Source organism: Bacillus rossius, chromosome 3 (assembly GCF_032445375.1).
Source record: "Bacillus rossius redtenbacheri isolate Brsri chromosome 3, Brsri_v3, whole genome shotgun sequence".
NCBI classification, from domain to species: Eukaryota; Metazoa; Arthropoda; class Insecta; order Phasmatodea; family Bacillidae; genus Bacillus; species Bacillus rossius.
In genome coordinates, this window is record NC_086332.1 from 32,411,115 (window position 1) to 32,435,542 (window position 24,428).

Sequence of the window (24,428 nt, forward strand, 5' to 3'; positions counted from 1 at the left end):
CTAAAAGTCATTTGCCCTAAAAGTCATATCTCCTAAACGTCACTTGACCTAAAAGTCACTTGGCCTAAACGTCAGTTGCTCTAAAAGTGTTATCTCCTAAACGTCACTAAACTTCACTTGGCCTAAAAGTCACTTGGCCTAAAAGTCAGTTGCCCTAAAAGTCATTCGACCTAACAGGCATTCAGCCGAAATTAATTTAAGGTCGAATGACTTTAGGGCAAGTGGAGTGTACTCGGGGGCGTCCCTTCAGTTTGCTTGCGACACCCCCCTCCCCCCACCCCCGCCTCTACCCAAACTCTTTCCCACCTTTAACTCTCCGCATCAAAGTAGCCGGTTTCCCCTTTACGCTGCACGGATATCATTCCCGATGTTTGATCATTGGCTATCCTGAATGGTGCTGTCGAGGGGAAAGATGGACCTATTGTGCTGTTGGCCTTTTCCCCCAAAGAGTGTCGTAAGTCTTTCACCACAAATATACATCAGTAGACACCATGATGGAAGAATAAAGTTTCTTTATTCTGGTATTGCAACTTTGATTACACAATTAGGACATATTTAAATGGCTATTTATTGTTTTTTCGGGGGGGGGGGAGGAGAAGGCCCAATGGCACTATAATACTTTATTCTCCAGACCACTTCAATTGTGTTTTTGTCAAGTTTGACTTTAGTGGGAATAAAATTGTTACCTAAGCAGCACCACCTGGATTTACTGTGCAAGCATGTGTCCAACAGGTTTATCAGAACAGTGAATGAAAGAAGTAGCCTACGTATTTTATGACACCAGAACACACATTTTACTGTACAAAACTAACTAAAACAAAGCCATAAATCTGGAAATCATACACACATACATACAATGGTCGCTAAATAACTGGAGAGTGCAAAACCCTTTTTTGAACAGTGTATGTTGTGCTGGAACATTTTTTTTTGTTTAACACTAATTTTCCGATAGCGCAGTTGTAAAACCTGCAGTTATTAAGTTCAAGGGGTAAATATTGACGTAATTCAAACCTCGTTACATTTTTTTTAATAACAAATTACTGGATTATATACATTGTGATTTAAACTAATATACATTAATACATTTTATTTGTTTACATTATTGCTATAATATTATTAAATACCTAGCTCAGTCCATTGGATTGATTGTTTCATACTAGTTAGGCCTATATCCTTTATTGTTACTTAAAAAAAATTAATTATTTATATTAGGATATGAATCTCCTTGAATCAGCATATATATTAAATAATAAAACTTTATAATAGAAAAACTAGCCTTAAAAAATTTATTATAATTTATAGTCATCTAACATGTGCGGGAACTTTAAAATATTAACTGTGAAATGAATCTGAAAAAGATTGGCATTATTTCAATAAAATTCATTGTCAAAAAATCAGGCACAAAGCAGGGGTTTTGTAATTTTTTTTTTATTTTTTTTTTTTTAAGCTTTTATTGGAGTCGTTTCTAATAGTTTAAAATTCCCTGCTGTTTCGTGCTGCCATCTGTCCAGCGGGTGGAGAAAGTACGTACTTTAAAAGCGAATATTTATCATGCTCGGTATTGAACAGCGCGACGCATTGCCGTGTGTTTTTTCCTTAGGCCGGGTTTACAAATTACGCAAGAAACGCAATGACGCAAGCGACGCGCGTTATAAGTTCATTTGCAACACGAGAACACGCGAGGTTATAAGTCCACGCGTCACTGGAAGAGGTCACTGTCCAACTGGCTCGACTTGCTCGCTTCTTGCGTGGACGCCGTGGCTCGTGCAGTCGCCACGTCGCACGAACGGCGGCACCAGCGGGCGTGTCAACAGAATCAGCCCTCGACAAAAGGCCCCGGTGCTCGGTCGGCGCTAAGGGCGGACCTGAAGAAGCGCGGAGGGGAGTTAAGTAAAGCGGAGTAAATTGATTGGCCGCGAAAGAACCTCCGTGCCGCGGCGCGGAACGATTGATCAGGAGGAATAACAGGGGAATCCTTTTAGCGGCTAGCCGGGCCAGCTCTATGTAAGTTTCATGAACTAACTGGCCCGGCTGAATTATTCCATCGAGCAGTGGCTCTCGACCTTATTCTTTTTATCTCTGGCGCGGAGCTCTTTGATTTCCCTTTATAATCCTTGTTTTATGAGCCCGCGATAAAACTGTGCCGGTTGCTTCTCTCCCACCGCCCCTTTTCACTCTCTCTCTCTTCCCCCCCCCCCCGCCCCCCCCCCCCCCCAAAAGGGTGCAGGAAGATTGATGCGCCGTGTACTAGGCCCGTAAGCACGTCCGGCGATAAGAGCGCGGACACAGATGCGTTACCCGCACCAATGCCATAGAAGTCGTTCCGTTTCTTCGCGCTAGTCAGTACACTCAGGGTGACGGGACGGACGAAACCTCGCACGATATTTGTGCCGTGCCCTGCGATGCTGCCCAGTACTTTCCGCGCGCCGCTTGAATAACTAAAATTAATAAAAATAATGTGCAGTATTCCACTTATTAGTTATACAGGTCTTCCGTCCCGCTAACCTAAATATCTTCACGATCGTGTTAACTGATCTATGTACTTGCAGACGGTCTTTAAAGTTTTTGCGACTAAACAAAGATTTTTAAGGTATTAAGTTTCTGTTTCCTCAGGAAATGAGAGAAAACCACGTATTTCTAATTTGGCTTTAAATTAAAAAAAAATTCTTTTATTATTTGTTTATTTTTCAAAAATTGTTACGGCAGGTTTGGTTATGAGGACAACATCTGAGTTGTTCACAAAACATAAGTGGCACCCTGATACTTGCTGCTTACAATTATTATAAACAAGGAGTCAGAATTCGACCGACAAACTTTGGTTGCATTTTCATCGCGTGAAAATAAGTTGTAAACATACATGTCTTATGTTCTAAAGTTCTGCCCAAAGTTTTTGAATTTGCAGCTGAACAACTATTCAATTACAGTTAATAGAGAAAGTATTTAACACCGAACGTCTAAATGATGTTTAGTCGAGAAAAAAAAAATTCTACAACCGTAGCAAAACTTGACGCAGTAGTAAAACTATTTCTTTTAAATAATTGTGGATAAGTCATCAGTGTTCAATATATATTTTACTAGTGCCGTTACCCAAACAACCAAACAATATTTTCATTGAAATCACTTTTTCGACAGTGACAAGTTTGAGGTATTTGCAAAAAATATCTCAGTTAAACATTATCTGGACACTTAGTATTCCATCTTAAATAGTTACTCCTATTTTTTTTTGTTACAATACATCAGTTGATCAGTTCCAGCTTCAAAGGCGCACACCAGCCTTGGGAATAAGTCGTGTTATGTTTTCAACTAATGTTTCGTGAGGGCCCTGCAGCCCAAGTGCAATGACTAAGCCCGCGGTCACAGAGGCCAAACAGGCGATGCTGACGAAGGATGGAACCTTTGTCACAGCCTACGCGCTCCCTCGCTGGTCACGCACACGGCACGAGTTCCAGAGGCGAAGGTCGCGGGTTCGATCCCCGCACACGGAGAGAGAGAAAGAGAGAGAGAGAGAGAGAGAGAGAGAGAGACGCTTTATCTCAGCGACGTAACTGACACCTGACAGCTGCCGACGCGTATCTAGAGATTTCTCGCGTCGGGTCGGCGCGGAATGACGCCACTGGCCCCAGCCGCGCTCGTGAATTCTAGAAGGGCGCCTGGGCCTATATAAGCCCGGGACGCCGGCCTCCGAGTGAGTGAGGAGTCGGGAGTTTTCCCGCGGCGAGCGAGTTTCTCGGCGAGCGAGTTTCTCAGCGATAGTTGGGTGGCGAGAGACCTCGGGTGCGGCGAGAGTCCCGAGCGAAGTTCCGAGCGAAGCGTCGAGTGGAACCTTGGCGAAGGGAAGTGGGACGGCGGCGGAGTGCGGCGGCGGAGTGTGGCGACGGAGGTCCACGAGGGGTGCTGCGGCGAGAGTTGTGCCAGAGGTGCGGCCCAGCGAGGTGTGCGGTGTGTAAAAACCGAGTGACTGGAGAATAAACTTTTTAAAGTGTAATTGATTATTAGGCATTTTTGGAAGATTATTTGCTAACGATGTACATATTGGCAATCAATAAAACTGTGTAGTAAAATCTGTAATTGGGCTATCCATTTACGAACCCAGTAGTTACCCACACGACGATTATTAATTATTGTTTTAATAATCGTAACAATATTGTCAACACAGCAGTGGACCCCAGAGATTTCAATCACGGTATCCACGCCAAAAAAAAAATGGGTTGGGGGGGGGGGGAGGCATTTTTAGGGAGATGGAGACGACGGAGCCCAGACGCCCTGCGGTGACTCTGGCTGCGTTGAGATGTCTGCAGCGACCGCTACAAAGGCACAGCGAAGGTGAGAGAGATACTTTAACAGGTGTGATAGCGAGGCGGTTAGGTTTCCTCTTAATTACATGCGCTAGGGTAGTAACTAGACCGGGTGACGACTACGGACTCGTGTATTCACTGTAGTAAAAAGCTGGCAGTGAAGTTAACATCGAACCTTCCCTGGTCTTTGATTCCCCACGAGATCTCCCGTAGAAAGAAGGCTGCGGTGTGAGACCGGCTGAGGCCACCTTCCAAGGCTGCAAAGTAACAACTCTCAGGACGTTGCCGTCACAGCTTCTTCAGCTGTGTGACGTATGTCTGTCGTGAGTGGCCTCCATGCTCACCAACATTATTAAAACAAAATTAATAAAATATCATCCCAGCACGCTGACGTCACTAAAATTCATGAGCAATCGAGTCTTCAGTGGCACGGACACCCTGTAATCTCTCACGTGGCTCTAAGCATCTGACAAAGGCGTACCGCGTTTACAAGGTGACCTGAGGGTTTTCGGTGGTCAAAAGTTGGATCTCATAAGCTTTGAAAAAAATTTATAGTATCTTTAAAGCTAAATATTTATAAGTATTTATGAAGTCTTGAAAAGTCCTCATTAAAATTATGGAGTTGATTATATATTGCTAATTTTTCAGTCTTTTTTAGTTTTAGTTTAAGGTTTTATTTGGAACGTCTGAACATCAGTCACCACTTAGGCACTGCTACTTAAACTGCTATACAGAGTGTCAAAACTCCACCGACGAACTTTGGCTGCAGTTTAATCGAGAAAAATAAGTTGAAAACATATATATTTTAATTCTTATGTTTTAAAGCGATTCCCAAGGTTGATTTGAAGCTTTGAAGTTGATCCGAACAAATAACCAATTGCAAATAAGAGAGAAGTAATGAAATTTTAGTATGTAGGACTGATCGTCTGGATAATGCAACCCCTGACAAGCTTGTTGCGTTAGTGGAATGATTGGGGGGGCAGCACTCATGCGACGTGTTCCACCCGCACTCCCCCCAGTCAGGGGCGTAGGAACCGGGGGGGGGGGGGGGACATGGGGGACGTGTCCCCCTGAACTTTTTGGGTGGAGGGGACTGTCCCCCCCAACTTTCTAGACCGTGATATTTTTATTTTATAATATTATTCTGCCCAACTTTATTTGTAATTTCTTCACTCATCAAATTTTATCTTAAGGAAACAATAATAACATCGATGTATCCAATGGTTGGATAAAAACTGCTTAAAAAGTGCTATTTTGCACTTTTAAAATCAAAATTTTCTGGTGGAGGGGAATGGGTTTACATGACAAAATCATTATTTGTCCCCCCCAACTTTATGAACACAGCTACGCCAATGCGCCCCAGTAGGACCGTGGCTGGCGTGAACACGTGGGGGCGGAGGAGGGTGGAGGGGGGACTGACGTAGGTGGTGGTGGGCAGCGCGCAGATGTAGATGGCGAGAAGCAGCGCCGCCACGAACAGCTCCCTGTGGCGGCCCAGGGTGCGCGGGTACTCGTCGCACAGCGCCGTGATCATGGCCTCCAGCCCGCCGAACGTGCTGTCCAGCCCTGTGCACAGACCCGCGCATCACACAGACTCTCCCCGGCACGCCACCCTACCGTGTCTGCGACCACAGAACCTGCCGCATTCGTCTACCCATCATTTACACGCCGAACATTTTCATTTTACATTACATTTATAGCGTGTATGCTGTATTTGAGTGAAATTTTTTTTTGTTAAAACATTGGTAATTCTGAAATAAAGCCACTTTTATGGGAATAAAAAATAAAAAATTCCAAAATGTTATTAGTAGAGACCCGTGAATTTCGCGGATTCATTTCGTGTTATGCTAAAATTCAAATAATTATACCTTAGTGCTGCTTCTGTCATTGGTTCTCTATTAATCTGGAGGACTGAGGGCCAATTAGAGACCCTCACTCATAGAAATGTCGAATCACAGGCCACCCAGTCGAGACGACTCACAAGTCAACAGCCAATGAACAGTTGGCATTTGCCCGAGTGTGTAGATGATATTGGAGTCTATCCTGGAGGTCATTGAATCCGCGAAATTCACGGGTCTCTAGTTTTTAGTTTTACCATTTGAACGAGAGGTTAGGTTAGATGTAAATATTAAAATATTGTAATATCGCGAGAATGGTCGGTTAGTTTATATTAGATACATTAAAAATACCTTTAATATTGTGGACTGTTGGTTAAGGCGATTTCCGGAGTCAAGAGTCTAGGCGTCTCTATACGAATATATAAGTCATCTCCGCCTGGAAGGTCGGCATTATACGTCGCGCACCGTGTGTCCACCTACCGCCTGCCTTTATTTAAACCATCTTTATTTCCTACCGAGGAACCACATGGAGAGTCTGGTGCTACACAGCGCGCCGATACAGACACACGAAGTCCTCGTCACGAGGATACAAGGTGAGTAATTTCGGAAGTGTCCTCTCAATGTTTTGATACTCCAATATTTACATTCAGACTCGGGGGGGGGGGAGGGGGGGGGGGTTGTCACTGGTTTGACGTCTGCTGAAAGATAATTAATGGCAATATATAATATCGATTAAAAAAGTTTTTTAAAAATGTAACGCCGTTGCCTTTCCAGAGAAACGGACGGCAAGCAGCATAATCGTGCAACGCAGAATGCCTACCTTCAAGGCGCGAGGGATATTCACGCCGAGTGCCGTAGCTAACGTCTCGGGCAATGAGTTTATCAGCAAACATTGTTCCTCGAAATACGATCCATCATCGGGAAATTGGTTTAAATAAATAGTTCGGAAATACTTCGCGTAGTCTTAAACTTACCCAAAGCCGTCATGCAGAATAAATTTTCACTAGATATATATTTTTTGCTTTTGCATAAGGTAAATCAACACACAATAATTATTTTAAAGTGTTTGGAGCATAATTTTCCGTAAAAGTCGCCTACGCTGTCTTACACTGAAGTGGACAATTTATATCTCAATGATATCAAGTTTATAAAACTTTGAATGTGTGGGAAATCATGTACATTCTACTCGACATCATACTCTATGGGTATGAAAAAAATATATTTTATGATAATTTGATAGCGATGGAGTAAAAATTTGTATATTAATATTATAATTATAGGTTAAGATTTTTCTGCTTACAATATCCAAAAAATCTATGTTAGTTAAAATAAATGAAAATAACGTCATATGTGAATAAGGGCCGAACAGAGCGGGAGAGTGCTCACACGCACCCAGAGTGATGAGCATGAGGAAGAAGATGATGGACCAGAACACAGAGCCCGTCATCGTGGCGATGGCTTCAGGGTACACGATGAACACCAGGCCGGGACCTGCGGACAAGAGCCGACCATCTCACCCTCCTCTCCCGCGCGCGGCCCGCGTGCGACACAGTGCCGTAGCCAGGATTTAGTGAAGGAGGTGGTCCAGCACAACCATTGTATCATTTTTTGACGTGACAACGTCTAATAAATCGATGCGGCTGCACGCAGGAAAACGTGTCCCGTTACGCACATTGTCCGGTTACGCTCATTGTACGCTTGCGCCGCATCTATATCTCTTCCACTCGATTGGAACAACCATCGATTTGACTTTTTTGAGGCACATTCAACTTGAAACACTTCCATTCGTATCCTACTTTTCCTATCATCGTCCTATCCTTAACAGAATAACACAGATTGGAAGAAGTTAAATAGCAAACATGTATAAAAGTTATTGTTAAAATAATCTCTTCGTCAAAGTAATAAACATATTTGAATTAATGTGTGCAAATAAAAGTAAATTTATCAATTAAATTGTAGATTTCATTTCACTCCTTCTTTGTATCCCCATACAAAATAGTGATAGTTCAATAAAAATGATTCAATTTTATTTATAAAAGTATGCAATCATTTCATCAATGTTTTGTTATGACGTTGTCACGTTAAACTATCGTCCGTAAACCGACTTTACAGACAACCAATTTTTTTTACAGTTTTTCTAGATAAATTAATTTAAAAAAATGTCACACTTAAATAAAATCTCAGGAAATAGCAAATTTTTAGAACTCTAATCTTTACAAGAAGAATTTTAAGTAATGATTTTGCTTGAATAAACAAAAAATTTAATATTTTCTGGTTTACTTCATTATATTTAATACTTCGTTCTTAAGCCAGTTATGTGATGATTTCTTTAAATCATGTCGTAAATAAACATTAAATACGGGGAACACACGTGTCAATGCATGAAAGAAATGCTTTCACTAACAAGTGTGCAAACTGGAATTAAATATAGACTACTTGGAAACCCAATTCTCGTTGCTTCTGTGGACGAGGTATGTCGGTCTATAATGGGCGGAAATACAATATTGTAGCCCACTAGTATTAGAATAATCCTTATAATCCTTTGCTATGATTTTATTATTCTGTATTCACTTGTTTTTTAATCTTGGAAGGGGGTGGCTTGACGAAGAGAAGGGAACCAGTCTCACAGGTGTTAATATTTTAGAACTGCAAACACAGCTAGCGATTCTTTAATTCCGACAATGACAATCGTGGAGCTTTACTCCAACTCAATGAACCAAGGACAGATACAAATTCCGAATATGTCAGCTTTAATCCAAACGTTTTGCCCTTTGAGTGTTCTCAAGGCATACTAACGGTAAAAGCTGCAGTTTACCTCTTATCATTTAGTACACTCTGATTTGTTTCAAATACACACAAATAAATAAAATCTTCCAACAATAAAAAAAAACCTGTGCCCACTCATAGCCTCCCTTTTGTCGACTTCTTAAATGCGTAATAACAGTATAAAGTTTGAATAGTTTGAATGAGTTGGTACGAAAAAAGAAAATTTAAGCCTGGATAATTCATTAAAATTTTCAGCTTAAGGACTGCAAAGAAAGAACGAAAACCATTATCTAATTAAAGCAAATTTAAATGCTTGACGAATACAATTGTGTTTTATTGATTTATTTTTAATGAGGAACATTTATCTCTTTTCTGAGGGTTAGGAACAACTGCTTTAAAATGAGTTAAAAATACGTATTGGCCAAATTTAAACATTTAGAAGGAGAAATTACATTGACAAAATAAAAATGTTTTGTGTCTGCCATAAGATATTGTGTAGTGACAAAATAGTTTTTTATTTTTATTTTTTATTGTACGCAACGTTTCAAGTCAATGATTCCGGAACACTCGTTCGTAATTGACTCTGACGAGAGTAGCTGTATCAGAGGTATGGAATTTTATTTTCTAGCTTGAAAAAGCTAAGCTATCCCCATATAAAAATGCTGGCTTATTAGATATGACATGTTTGTCACAGCCTTATAACACGAAAATTCTTTAAACGAACTACAACGGATTGTGTACAGAAAACCCTCACTTCTCTCGACGTGACGTAGCAAACATTCATGCTCATTGTCCAAAAACGTTTTCTTTTGGCTATGGTAAAAAATTTTACACTTATTCGTGGTGGCGTACGCTGACAAACACTAAGCGGACATTCCACTGTGGAAGTTTTCTTTGAAGATTCCATTCATATTAGCTTTCATGGCCGTTATTGCAGATTTTTCTATGCACGTTTTATTAATCCACTTGTCCTTTTTAACTGTAGTTTTGGTTTTTGTCGTGTATAATTTTTCAGTGAAGTTGGAAATATCATTCAAACTGAAGGAAATTGGGTGGTACTAGTGATAAAATATGTTTTAATGGTCAGTGTATTTTTCAATATGGAAACAAAAATAGTTTGGCGTGTTACGTCCTTACGACACTTTTACCACAAGTATTGAAATATTTAAGTAATTAACAGCATGAATTACCACAATAACCTAACAACTCGACAAAGTGAGCAGTTGTAAGTTGCAGAATCTGTGCGTGAAGACCAGCAGATGTTACCTGAACTCGTACTAAATCCGCCATCGAGGCAAGAAGCACAAGACCACGGTTGTAGTGCGATGTAAGGTTGTAGCACCACGGCATGGACACACGCCACATTGGTGGAGTCACACGGTCACTCGTATTCCACCAAGGTGGTCCGGGTTCGATTCTCTGTGGAGTTTTCGCAAGAGTGAGACGTGGCGGACGTTGCCGTGGCTTGTGGGTTTCTTCAGGGAGCTCCTGTCTCCACCCACCCACTCATTCCGCCAATGCTTCGTCCTCATATCGTCTCTGATCACCACGATGCCAGCGAGACGTTGAAGGGGATCTATGCGTTACAAACAGCTTGCTCATTACATATTTTGTCTCAACATGACATAAGAGCTCTTGGCACTATTGCTGTTGTCTACATTTGAGGTCTTGTATAATAATTACGACAGTTATCTTTTCCGGCGATGGCTACAGGATATAACATTAAAATAAACTTCAGGCTCTATCGACTAGTGAGCTATGAAGTCCTGGGAAGATATTATTTATGCCCTGTAGTACCAGGTAATTAAATTATTTAAAAAAAATTAAACTCAAAGACGTCATTCGCTCATTAAATATAATCATAATACGAGATGGTGTTAGTACCATACACGACGTAGTTTGGGATAATGGTCATAGTACGTGTTGTGGTAATAATACGAAGCACGAGGATAGTACCGTAATATGGTTATAGTATTAAGGTACGGCAATATTATCATAGTACTGTCATATAAACATGGTATGGCCAACGTGCGAGGCAAGGCCACAGCATGGATGTTAGAAATTAAGGAGAAAGGTGTATAACCTTTGTAATTTTAACTGACGTCAATATGAGAACGACCCCCCCCTCCCCCCGCCCTTCCTTTCCAATTTGGATAAACCTTTTTTTTAATTATAATGATTTAACGCTAATTTCTCGCAGATGTGTTGTTAACAAGTTTGTTTAACAATACTGCGTTCATTTGGGCACTTCTACGGTTCTTCATAGCGAGTTACTTTCAATCTATTAAGGGTGTATGTTCCGTTCTAATTCATTATTTTATATTTACATTCCACACGGTTAAAATCGCTGGCGTTTGGAGTGACTGAACTTTCGCAAAAGGAAAAAAAAAAATCTCACATACGTTTTGCACAATTAGCTGGAAAATTTGCATTTTTACGTTTTTTTACATTATGAATAAGCAGAATGAAATGTAATATGAAACTGTAACTTTATAGGTTTAAAATAAATATAAATTTTACTGAATAATATGTGAAAGCGTTCGTTTCTGCCATAAAATGTATTTAATTTTACGAGGTATTTTAAAATTATATATAAATTTTTATTATTATCTAAAAGCTACATAAAATTAAATAATTTTTCTGAAAGAAATTTAAAACATACCACGCAGTAGCCACCAGAAATGCCTTTAAACAGAAAATTTATTCATTAATTCTCTTTGATTCTTCTTATTTATACCTACTGCACAAAAATGTTGAAAATTCAACTTTGCCAGTTAATTATGCAAAAAGTATACATTATACATATAAATATATTTCATTTTATTGACGTGTGGCCACTGAAAACGTTTACACGCTTAACCGAGTTAAAACTGTATAAATAAAAATGAAAATGTTCGTTCAAAATCATAAATTCCGAAAGTTGTTCACCAATTACTTTGAAATTTTGACACGCTGCGTGTTTTCATATACCTGTGTCACTCTGTGACAGGTAAAAAGATAGATAAAATTGTGGATAGATAAATACATATATTTCTATTTTTTTCATAGCTATAGATTGACATATATAGAGGTATATAGATATAGGTATATAGAGGATATGTATACATAGTTATACCTAGAGAGTTAGAGAATTAGAGAAAAAAATTGCAACTCCAAGCGTTAGCTAGTTAACAATAAAATAATGACGTGGAACGGGACATACGTCCTTAAAAATAATTTTTTTCATCTCTAGTTTGTCATGCTAGCCAGAAACAGGGGGTCGCCTGGTCCCCATGATAGCATGGTTAGTGTGTGAAGACAATTTTTTTTTCCCTTCAGTCAATTGTTGCGCCATATTGGTCGGCCCAAAAAAAAAATTGGATGAGTTGTAGTGTTTGCCGCGTAGAATTTTTTTTTTTTGTATGAAGATATAACTACTTACCACCATGAGACGTGGTCAGGCACTGTTTTGGGCGGAACACTAGGGCGGTGTTGAGGTTGGAGAGTGGCCCGGACGGGTCGTTACCACAACACAGAAATATCACAACGCCGAACGTACAATAACGCCGAATACCATAACGCCGAATGCCAAATTGACCGCAACGCCGACAGCTAAAAAAACAGCTGTGTACCACAACGCCGAAATACAGTAACGCCGAAAAATGTTGCTGCGGGGAGGGAGGGCCACAGGAGCAAAATGAAAAACAACTGAGTGAATTTGCGTACTAACCTTACCTAACCTAACCTTTGTGGCAGTCCTGCAATGGCATTTTTCGGCGTTGTGGTAATTCGGCGTTGTGGTACACAGCAGTTTTCAAGCTGTCGGCGTTGTAGTCAATTTGGCATTCGGCGTTATGGTTTTCGGCGTTATTGTACGTTCGGCGTTGTGGTGCGTCCCCGGCCCGGACCACGGCAAGAGGGGCTCCCCCAGACCCACCTTCGAGCCCCACCTCCTCCACGCTCTTGTTCTGCACGTGCGCCATGTAGCCCAGCACGGAGAAGATGACGAAGCCCGCCAGGAAGCTGGTCAGGCAGTTTATGGAGCTGGTGAGGATGGCGTCCCTGCAGGCACGACGAGAGACTTAGCTGCTGCTCTCGACACATGGCTGTTCTCCCGTGAACACTGGTAGCCCAGTTCTCAAGGAAGAAACAAACTAACTATTTGATTGATGCTTTAATTATTTAGGCGCGTTATGAAAAAAAATACATACGGGACTGAATTTTTACGATGCGCGCACACCATGCAACGAAAATTTCACAGGAAGTATAAAAGGCTACGGGCTTTCAAATCTTATACTTTAGTGATTGATATTGGATACTGGTCGATATAATTAAGTGATATAAATTGTGTTTCTAAACTTTTTCAAGTGTAGGTATTTATATAAGTAGAGGTTATGTTCCCGTATGTATAATTTATTTACATTATAAATTATTACATTATTATTTAATAACGTCCGTTCATCTGCGGTAATCTGACTAGCAGCGGTGTCTCGCTTCCCCCTTCCCCAACTTTTTCCGATTGAGCTCTCGAGGGTTCGGCACGTTCCCAGAGCCCTGCATGCGTAAAGTGGCGTAACTAGGACGCCATTGTTCTCGGAGGTTCGAGTGTTGTCGGGGATTCTGATGACGCGACTCTCCGGAGGTCTACGAGACCCTTCCAGGCCGGGACTTGGCAGGTGTGTAAGAAGGAGGCCGGCAGGTGGCGAGTGGTGTGGGAGCGCCAGAGGCTGGTGGCGGAGCGGTCTGCGAGGCGGTGAAGTGAGGAGGGCGAGTGACTCCTTCGTGAGCGATAACCCTGCGGCGAGCGACGGGCTTCGTGTGCGACAGCTGGTGCATCGGGGCTGTGTTGTGTGTGCGGCGGACGAGTGAGCAGTGCGAGGCAGTGCGTTGGGACAGAGGTGCGCGTTAAGAGAACAGCAGTAGAGAGAGCCACTGTGGAGCCGAGCTCCAGTGGGGAGAGTGAACTGTGGACTGAACGAAAGAGTGATTAATATGTGGACATATATTTTAAGTGTTGAAATTTAATTGATAGTGCCAATATTAGTTAGGCCTAATAAATAAAACTCTAGTTAATTAATCCAGCTATCCTTTTCAAACCTGTTTTCCCCACTTGCATAATATTGTATTACAGAACAAAAATTATTTAAAATAAAATTCAGTACTAGTGGCTGCTTCACGGCATAATTATTGTTTACCTCGAATAAATTTGTTAAACTTCGTTGAGAATTTAAAATGATTAAATTTGTCAACAATTTCGTCACAAAAATTTAATTTAAGTATATTTAACTTACATAAATTGAAATTGTGTAATGAAGAAGCCAGAATAATTGTCTTTTAACCTGGAAAGTTTTAATTCTGTAATCCATTTATCCATTTACTTCTCATATTGGGTAATCGTCTAGAATATCACTATAGGGACTTCAGAAAATAATTATATATTTGGTTTTATGTGACATCCAACATCTGAAGGCCATTAACATAATGACACATATAAATCAAACATACAAAACAATAAAAACATACAAAACACACAATTACACAAAAAATACTGTTAAACATACAATTTAAAATTAAAATACACTGACAATACATGTGACAACACAACACAAGGACAAACACATGAATGTAAAAAAAAATTCATAATATTTTTTATTTATTTTAGACAGCTCCTTCAAATTCATGAAAAGAATACAAATGTATTAAAAATTATTACGACAAAAGTAACTAAAATCATATAGCATTTTAAAAACAATCATTATAATTAATTTTTAATAACTTTCCCAAAACTATTACAAAAATACAAGTTACTGCAAACATTATGCAAAAAAAATTTCCTACTTCATGCAAATTATATACAAGCAGAGAAAATTTAATGTAAATATCAAACAGCAAGCTGCTAGGTGCCAATGAAGTGGTAATGGGCGGGCCTGCTTCTGTTCAACTTAGTTGAATCAACCAAGGGGTGTCGTCTCATCGAAAGCGAGGATTGAAAAAGTATTCAACCGCCACCGGACAAAGCAGAATTATATATTAAAACAATTTGTTTACTGCATAATGGTTGCATCAACAAACAATAAGAGCAAGATGCAGTAAAATTAAGTTATCCTGCAACGCAAGGAGAAGAAAATAAACATATGCAGCACAGAAGAGCAACACAGTCTGTGCAAGCAGACAGGGATGTCTTTGCCAGCTGCTTCAACACTCCAGAAGGAGCAATTCCCCAACAGTTTTTAATATAAAAGTATATCCAGGAAAAAATATTACATCGTATGCAGTGTTTCAAACTTCCATCTAAGTAAAACTTTTACAGCAAAAATAAGTGTTGTGACCAAACGTGCTGCCGATGAACAGTGCACAGTGTTTTGCTATTGTTGCAGTTGAACAACTTGAGCAAATATCCCATTATCAACTTCTCCGCTTCCATGTTTGAGGCAAGCGACGAGACCTCTCCTGAGCGAACAGAGAGGTGTAGCTAGGTGTCGTCGCGTCTCGTCCTCCTAGAGACCAAGGGCGTAGGAACCGGGGGGGACAGGGGGGACGTGTCCCCCTGAACTTTTTGGGTGGAGGGGACTGTCCCCCCCAACTTTCTAGACCGTGATATTTTTATTTTATAATATTATTCTGCCCAACTTTATTTGTAATTTCTTCACTCATCAAATTTTATCTTAAGGAAACAATAATAATTTTAACATCTATGTATCCAATGGTTAGATACAAAAAATGCTTAAAAAGCGCTATTTTGCACATTTAAAATCAAAATTTTCCGGTGGAGGACCCCCGGACCCCCCGTCTTAGTAAGAGGGGAATGGGTTTACATGACATCAAAATCATTATTTGTCTCCCCCCCCCCCCCCCCCCCCCCCAACTTTATGAACACAGCTACGCCAATGCTAGAGACGGATGCGGGGTGAAACTGCGAGACGGATCAGCGGCGGAATGCAAGAGCCGGGGGAACCGAGAGCACACCGGGAAAACCCACCGGCTCGCGGAAACACCCGAGCTACAACCCACTGGGAACAAAACCCCTCATCGCCACAGGAGCTCTCTCGCGGAGCAACTGAGCTCTATGCAGCTGACATGTCCGAAAACTAACCGACACAAAACGTGACAATTTGAAGGAAATGATGTCGCTGAAGGCGTTCTTACCGATAGCAGTTGTTGTTGAATTTGTTGTAGCTGGACAGGGCCAAGAGAGTTCCGAATCCGGGACCCAGCGAGAAGAAGATCTGGGACGCGGCGTCTATCCACACCTGGACAAACAGACATGGTGATCATGATGAACTTGGTGATGACCCGCACTGATCCCGCCTAACGTGGTTGCAACGTGTCTCAGACGGCGTATTTGCTTAAGGCTCGGTCTAACTCACCATGTTCATTGTTTTTCATTTTCTCGTCATTACTTTTAGTCATTAATACTATCTATTTCTGTAAATTCATCAAGATACCTCTCATGTACTTACAGGCATATCTCGTAAAGTAATGTTATAAAAATTAAATTCAAATTCCCCTGGAGTGATCGACTTTAAAAGCAATAAAAGCTAAAACGGATTTCTAAATTAAATATTTGGACTCTTTAATCATCTCAGATAGATTAAACTACACCTTATCGTCGGCTTACTATCCATCTCTATTTTTAATCGAATGACCTCGCCGGGTTTGAACCGAGGACTCCATGACATAAAAAAGTTTTTCATATAAATTATTAATAAATAATTTTTTATAAATTAAATTTTTTTTCCAATTTTCTAGCTTAAAAAATACGGATTTTCAGTATGATGGCCGTAACGAAAAGTACAAAGTTAGAGAGTTTTAGAATTAAAAATGGCGGAATCACATGTGGTGGATCCAAAATTTCCGCCGTGGTCAAGGTCAAGTTCATCCAAGATGGCCCTCATGGCGCCATGGTGGTCGATCATTGAACCCATCCTCAATCCTCGCACCGGCATCAGGTTCTGGAGCCCTCAAAATATACTACTGAAGATATTTTTAAAATAAGTACAAATATGATCCTAATAAAGCGTTCACGTAAATTTATCAGTTATTTCTTCATTTCCACAATACCAGAGTTTATTAGTTTATTTATTTAACATCTCTGTAGACGCGAGGTTAAAATGACACGGTTTCTCTTACATTAAACCACATTTGTGTATGAACTAACGTTGCATTAGCCAATCAAAATTAATAAAATAATATTAAATTAATAGAGTTATAGAGTTGACTATGCTAGAAATAAAATTCTAGTTCTAGACAAATGTTTCAAAACAAGAGTATAATACAAAATTCAACCTTAAACGTATTATCATATAACTTTAAATTAAGTAGAATCATAGACTTGCTAAAATCAAATTAAGGGTTGAATATGACTCTGAAATCGAATAATCTGGCTGATTCTTGCAGTCAAAATGCCAAAAAGTATAAAATCTGGAAAAGACATGCATAATATAGTATGTCCTTAAAAGAATGTCCCAGTTATAAGTTTTAATAGTATCAACTTTAAGCGTTGTATAATTTTGGTTCAAAGGTCACAATTAAAGAGCAACTCAAAGATTTTTAGATAAGCGCATGCGCAAGTACTGCTTTGTTGTTTTCTCGCTTGCAACGACACCTACGCAAAATGGTGACTCCTGAATGGCTCTTTCATCAATTAGTAGAGGGTGAACCTGAAAAATTTATTTGGCAATAGGGTGGAGACCCTCCCCATTGGAATCTCTCTCTGTACGAGAATGATTGAACGTCCAAGTCCCTGGCCGTTAGATTGGTCGCAGTGGTCGAGTCGGCAGAGCTTTTTTACGCTGGCCTCCACGTTCACCTGACATAACGCAATGCGATTTTTTTTTATTTGGGGCTTTATAACCGATCGTGTCTACGTTCCGCCGCTTTCTAATGATTTTCCAGAGTTGAGACACAGTATTTAAGAGGCTATTGCTTCCATTACTGAGGATTTGTTAACCAAGGTGTGAGAAGAATTGGACTTTAGATGTATAACTAAAAGGTGCACATATTGAACAGTGTACGAAGAAGTAAGTTAGTTTACCTTCACTCTGATGTGATATAAAACTGAAAGTGTTATAAAGTAGCATCGAAACTGGGCCACTCTCTTGCGGAAGCGGGGCAGACTCACCCGCATGTTGCCCAGCTTGTGCCACTGCGGCGTGAGGTAGTACTGTATGCCGACCGACGCGCCGGGCAGCGTCACCCCCCTGATGAGCAGGATGAACAGCACGGCGTAGGGCATCAGCGCTGTGACCCACACCGCCTGCCGGCACACGAGCACACCTCACCTCACCTCACCCGGGGGACCATGTCGCCAGGAGCTCCGCTAGGTCCGGCACATCCACGAGTGTGCTTTCTTTGTAAGAGTTAGAGTTTCAAAAGAAAATTGTCACGCTAAAATCTCATGGAACGGTGGACTTTCAGAAGTCCAAAGTTTACAGCATAGAAATTTAAGTAATGATTTTGCCTGGGAAAAGAAAAAAAAATGAACATTTGATATTGTGGTTTTAATTTAATTGGTTTTAATACTTTTTTTTTCCTTAAGTCAACTGATGTTTGTATGAAATACATGTTAAATAACACGAGTGTAAAACAGCATGCCTGGAAACACAATTGCTGCTGCTTCTGTGTATCAGGCATGTTTGGCTAGACGGTGGAGGGAGCACATTACTGCATCCCAATAAGGATTACAATAATCCCTACAAATTAATTTATCTGTAACCTTGTGTAGCTAAGTTTCTATGCTTTTCTTATTCTGAATTCACGATTTTTTTTTTAATCCGGCAAGGAGGGGGGATCCGGACCCCAAAGACGTGCCCCCTGGCTGGGTCCTTGGTGGCGCTGCAGTACCAACCCACTCACCAGCTCGCCCAAGGCATTTCGACTGCGGTATCGGAGCACGGAGTGGCCGCGACATGCTAACGAAAAACCCTCTCTCTTACTCTTAATCAAACACAACAATACCTCATATTCGATACCAAGTCCTAAATTACTTCATATTTTGCGCAAAGTAATAATTGTTACTAACATTACGATATCCCACCAACCTGTGCGGTGTGTTTTGTGTTCCAATAAAATCTCGAGAGTTGACCTCATAATTTTTATTTGAAAAAAAATATATATAGTGAGGCGGAATTGTGCTAAGTCCATTAATTTTTTTTAAATTTATTTGGCCACTCTTAACTACACCAAACCCTCACTTAGCACCTCATAATTTGCGTGCATTCATTTAGCGCGATGTTAATTTTACTGCGCCAGTCTTGAATAGCCCGTCTGTAAATTTCAGCACAAAATCGCCACAGGCAAAAACAAAAGTCGGGCATGACGCCACGAAGTCTGCTTAAACTCGGTAAAAAAAAAAAAAAAAAAAAAAAAAAAAAAAGCTGATACACCTTGGCATACACTTAGCTACACGAGGGGGGAAGAGATGCGCGCGCAAGTCTGACTACGCTATCCGCTGTTGTACAAACATCATCTACAGTATGGCAAGTTAAGTTGCGGGTATAGAGTGTAAATGAATATATATTTTTTTTACGTCTGCGCGTATGCCGCTGGGCTGTACTGTTTTCACTCAGCCACCGTCCGGGCCGTGATAAACTTCAGTCTAGCCAGTGGCAGGTAACTCGCACGCACCAACACAAAGCAACGTCAGCCCATGCGTCAGCCGTTAACTGTTCGTGCGCAAACACCTGCAGTTGGAATAATATTAGAACCATGGCTTCCAAGAGAGAGCGTAATTCATCGTGCTCAAGTATTTGAGAAAAAAACTAGAAGTATTACGACATGCAGAATGTCAAGAAGGCCACGTTTATGTTTGGCCCCACTTTAATTTTAAGCTATTCAATTGTGCGCACAATCATAGGAAATATGGACTCTATAAAACGTTTACATAAGTCCGATGCTGTTGCTTGTACCAGCGGGAATGTATTTCACATTAGATACCGGAACAGTAAGGAACAGATGATTCACATGGAAAAGGTTGTTCAATGAATGGTGCAATTAAAAAAAAAAAATCACGGGCCTGACAGGATTGGTGTGAACGAAGCGGTAATACGTGAATAAGCACTTTAATTTTTGAAAAATTAAAATGTAAATATCCGGACAGTAATATTGGTTTCACTGTCAGTAAAGGATGGTTTGGAAAGGTACGCGACGTGAGTTGAAGGTCACGCCCGGGCGGGCAAGCCAACCAGCCGACTGACGGTTACATAACTACCTATCTCTCGTTACACTGTGTAGTATTTGTCACACAAAGCAGGGCTGGCGCGTCCATATAGGCAACCGTCTAGGGCGGCAAGTAGCTGGGGGCGGCGCAGCACGACACATAACAGCTGATCTAATATTTTAACGATTATTGAAATTAGATGAAAATGGATTTTTGTAACAGTTTGGAATGTTTATATTGATATAAGTAATTATTTAAAGTCCAGGGTAACCTGTTTATGAATTGTAATAAGTAAAAAAGTAAAAAAAAAAAAAAAACCACAAGCTTGCTTACATTTGATTGTTGACAAAATCTTAGGCTTACGTGATGTATTTTGAGGCAAGGAAAACTTTTTTTGGGGTGTCCGGCCGGGGGAGGGGGGTATTAAGGTTTTTCGCCTAGGGCCCATTTTACCTTTCACCGGCCCTGACACAAAGTAATCGATGGTAGGCTTATAAAGATAAATGGTGTGACATATTTATCATTCAGCGTTATTCTACGCAGTTATGTTATGTAAAGAATATTTACCTAGACATTTTGGAACATATTAAGTAAATTAGCCTTGCTATTTACGGTGATTATAATGCTTCAGAATAGGCGATTTCGAATAGCGCGAACATTTTTAGGAACTCGCTAGTCGTGATAAGTGAGGTATTGGTATTTAAGATGCGGTATTTGTTGTGTAATTTTTTCTTCGTTTTTAATTAATGTTGTCACAATGTTGACATGTTAATTACATGAACTTCTTCTGGGCTACCAACGACCTGTAAGTGGTATGTATTTTATTTTTCTGGGTACGATAGCAAGTGTTTTATAGTGGTCACTCGTGCATTTTAACGTCGACTTCAAAACTGAAAATATTCTTTAAAAACAAACCGACTCGGAAATGTCGTTGTTAAAACAGAGACTCGGTAAGTAGATTATGGAAGTCGGGAGAAGTTGCATTTATTCCCCGGCAGTCGTTAATTGGGAGCGGTGTCGCTACCAGTAGCTCCTCGCGGGTGACGGCGGGGCAGGTGCGGTCGTTCCCCAGGCGCGGGTTTATGACTTCGGCGAAGTTTCCCCGGCGCAACTGTTTCCCGCCCAGAGACGCGGTTCCTCCGAATCTTAAATACTTCACGACCTTTGATTCCATTGAGAGCAGCGAAATACTCGCAGGTGTGCCCGGCATTCTTGAAGCCCCTGTCACACGATGGAAGTTTCTGTGGAAGGTAAGCAGGTATGGATGGTTCTGTGGGACCTCTGGCCGTTTTCGTGGAAGTTTTCGTAAGCGACCGTGTTCGAATTTCTGTGGAAGGTTTCTTACTAGGTGGAAATTTGATCCAATCAGAATGAAGTGGTAGTGTGCCCCTAGTGTTTAAAAATTGTAATTGATTTTAAAGGGATGTAAGTTTTCTTGATTACTGATTTGTAACTCGGTGAATATGTGGTTTTTTGATGCAGTTATAACATTATGCGAAACATCCATGTTTATTCAAAACAAAGAGTATTAACCTTTCGCACAAGCTAGGCCTACACCAGTCAATTCTACGTGTAATAATAGTTTCTTTAAGAGGAACAACCACACCTGCTGCCATGGAGGCTTGGCTAACAGTTTTGCTGGAAGCTCCTAGCGGAGCCTGTAAGAAACCTTCCAGCGTGTGGTACAGCGGCTTAACTCGCGTGTTCTGTACATAAATCGATGAAGAGGGGTGCAAAGTGCAAGACACTGGACTTGCGTCCCAGACAATCTATGTCCGGGCCCCGTTCCGACCGTCCTGATTTCTATTTTCCCATTGCTTCCCGAGATCATCCCAGGCAAAGTCCGGGACGGACTCTTGCTGTATAGTGATTGGTCGACACCTTAGAGTTGTGTGGTTGTGTGTTACAAACTCTAATGACCTCGCTGTCGGCGAGACGGAAAGCCCGAGTGTTTGTCATGACTGTGTTGTCGTTGTAAATGTAAATCGACATGTGGTTCCCCGCCTGAGGCAGGGTCTGCATGGATGGAGTGGGGCTGATACAGGAGCCGGCCAGCCTGGAGGATGCGTGAGGCGAGATGGGAGGGAATGTGGAGCGGCGACGGGAGCACCCCGAGATAACCCGCAGGTCACAGTAACGTCCGCCACGTTCACCGCTCGTGAAAAACCAGGGTTTGACCCAGAATCACATTGGTGGGAGGCGAGTGATCTAACCACTCAACCACGGCGCCTCACCACGTTGTTGTTAAGTGAGTAAATAATAAATCTTTAGCCACTGATGGCGACCAGAATCATACGTTGTTTGCAAGATGTGATTACACAGAGTGGTGTGCCAGACTAGTAGTAATACCAGTAGCAGTGTTAGTCTGAAAATTTTCACAATAAAAACTAAACATATCCATATATTTTGTGAAAAAAATTTAAAGCAAAAACTAACATCTTAAACTTGTTAAAAAATCATTTTTGATGCTTGTCAAATTTTAAGATGTCGTTCTGGGCTTATTGTACGTAAATTCGACCTTTATTGTTATGTTTAACCCTAAAATAAATGTAGACATTATTCTTTAGAGCCGAAGGAAAATAAATATGCTCTTATTTTAACAGCGTATTCCTCAAATGGAAAGCTTGAATATTATTATATCAATTCCTGATCAGTTACACTAGCCACCAATACAAACGTGTTGGTAGTTTCTTTTGGGCTGATAGATCACGTCCGAGAGTCAAGTCGTCCAGTGTTTGGGACACAAGCGCGCTCTCTTAGAGACGGTATTCCAAGACACAAAAATAAGAGTTTAGGTATTGAATATGCTACACCTATACCCTAACCGTATTACTAGTGAACGAAGGACACGGTCAGTTCCTTAATTTTTGGGAACCGATTTGCTGATTTGTTGCCCAAATTCCGCGCATGCGCAGAGCACTCTTTTACGTTGATTTCGTCCGGATGGCGGACCCGCGTCTGGCGCCATTAACTCGTATTGTATAGTCACTTTCGTGAACATCGGCGGACGTAAAAAGCGTGTTGGTGTGCAAAATTAAATTTTATATAGAGAAACTATCCTGGAATACATTATGTATACTTTAATTGTCATAACAAGATAATCGGTACTTAAAATGTACTTGAGAAAATTGGAAAGGCGGTTCTATTTTCATGCGACAGTGCTGGTATCCCTAGTATTTTTGCATCAACATTTGCAAAACGTCAGTTAAAATGAGTTGAAACCATTTTAATAGCCTCGCGCAGGGCACCGTTTGTTAAAACTGTTACCGATTCGTTCCCTTGCTGGGACTCGGTTTGGACTCGTTCTGGAACACGGCCCGCGAGTCAGGTTACCTCTGTGTCCAAACAAAGCGGTGCTTATTGGCCACCTCACCCGAGCGGCTTGCAATCCCGCCCCAGGATTGGCTACCCACCTTGCCAGCGCTGCGCACGCCCTTCCACAGCGAGAAGTAGACGAGTATGAAGACGGAGAGCACGCACAGCGCCAGCGACCACTTGATGGGTCCCACGCGGTCCAGGCCGTCCGACTTGTACTGCTCCAGCACGCTGCGCCTGCGCACAGCACACGGCTCGCTTCAGCTGGGCCCTCCGTGGCCTGAGGCGCGCGGGAAGCCTACAACTCACGTAGTTTCGGTTCCCTGCAAGAATTTCCGAAGATTTCCGAAGTTTTGCCTTTTTGGTATTAACGCCACTTCAGCCGCTAAATCAGAAGTTTCCAATGAAAACAAGCATGTTGTGACTGACATAACCTAACCTAACCCTTAGATTTTTTTAATTTCAATTTTTGAGAGAAATCCGAAGTTGCACGAACGTGGTAGGGAACTGAAACTACGTGAGTTGTAGGCTTCCCTGAGGCGCGCGACACTGCTCAGGACTGGCAACAGTTGTCCGCTCTGTTCCGCGGCCAGTGTTCGTGAAGAAACACCACGCGATGCTTTGCAAGGAACGTCTGGGACATGGGTGCCACTCGTGCTGATTTTGGAAACTGTCGAATTGAGAAACGGTGGGTGACACCGACTTCACTACGTCTCATAGTCGTGCAGAGGAAGTAGTATCAAGAGAACAAGCTATACCATTGTCATGACCATGATGATCTGATGTGCCGAAACACTGGTTGGGTATCACCTAACCCCGCGGGAGAACCTCGTGGCTAAATTTGATAATCTTCCAGAGTTTCCAAAACTTAAATCTCGCCACATGATCACAACATGTCACAATAAGAAAACGTTTCAGGACCATCTTTGTGTTTTATTATATGTAGCCAAAAACTATTTCGCATTATACATTTTATAACTTGAAAAACCATATAGCATGCTGTTCACAAAAGTCAAATTTATTCGGTTTGAGTTCCTGTAGTTAGCCTTCAATTTGTCCGATTTAAGTGACCAACAA

At 41.2% G+C, this 24,428-nt stretch overlaps 1 protein-coding gene across 2 annotated transcripts in view; it reads right to left on the reverse strand.

The window, feature by feature from the left end:
* LOC134530485 (sodium-dependent serotonin transporter) overlaps positions 1-24,428 on the reverse strand; it is a 187,012-nt gene that overhangs the window by 11,141 nt on the left and 151,443 nt on the right. For both annotated transcript variants that reach the window (XM_063365329.1, XM_063365330.1), the window contains 6 exons: positions 23,450-23,588; positions 18,000-18,134; positions 16,025-16,128; positions 12,816-12,940; positions 7,526-7,624; positions 5,716-5,861 (listed from right to left, as the gene is read on the reverse strand). In XM_063365329.1, the coding sequence (XP_063221399.1) occupies positions 5,716-5,861; positions 7,526-7,624; positions 12,816-12,940; positions 16,025-16,128; positions 18,000-18,134; positions 23,450-23,588 (748 nt within the window). The remainder of the gene's footprint in view (positions 1-5,715; positions 5,862-7,525; positions 7,625-12,815; positions 12,941-16,024; positions 16,129-17,999; positions 18,135-23,449; positions 23,589-24,428) is intronic.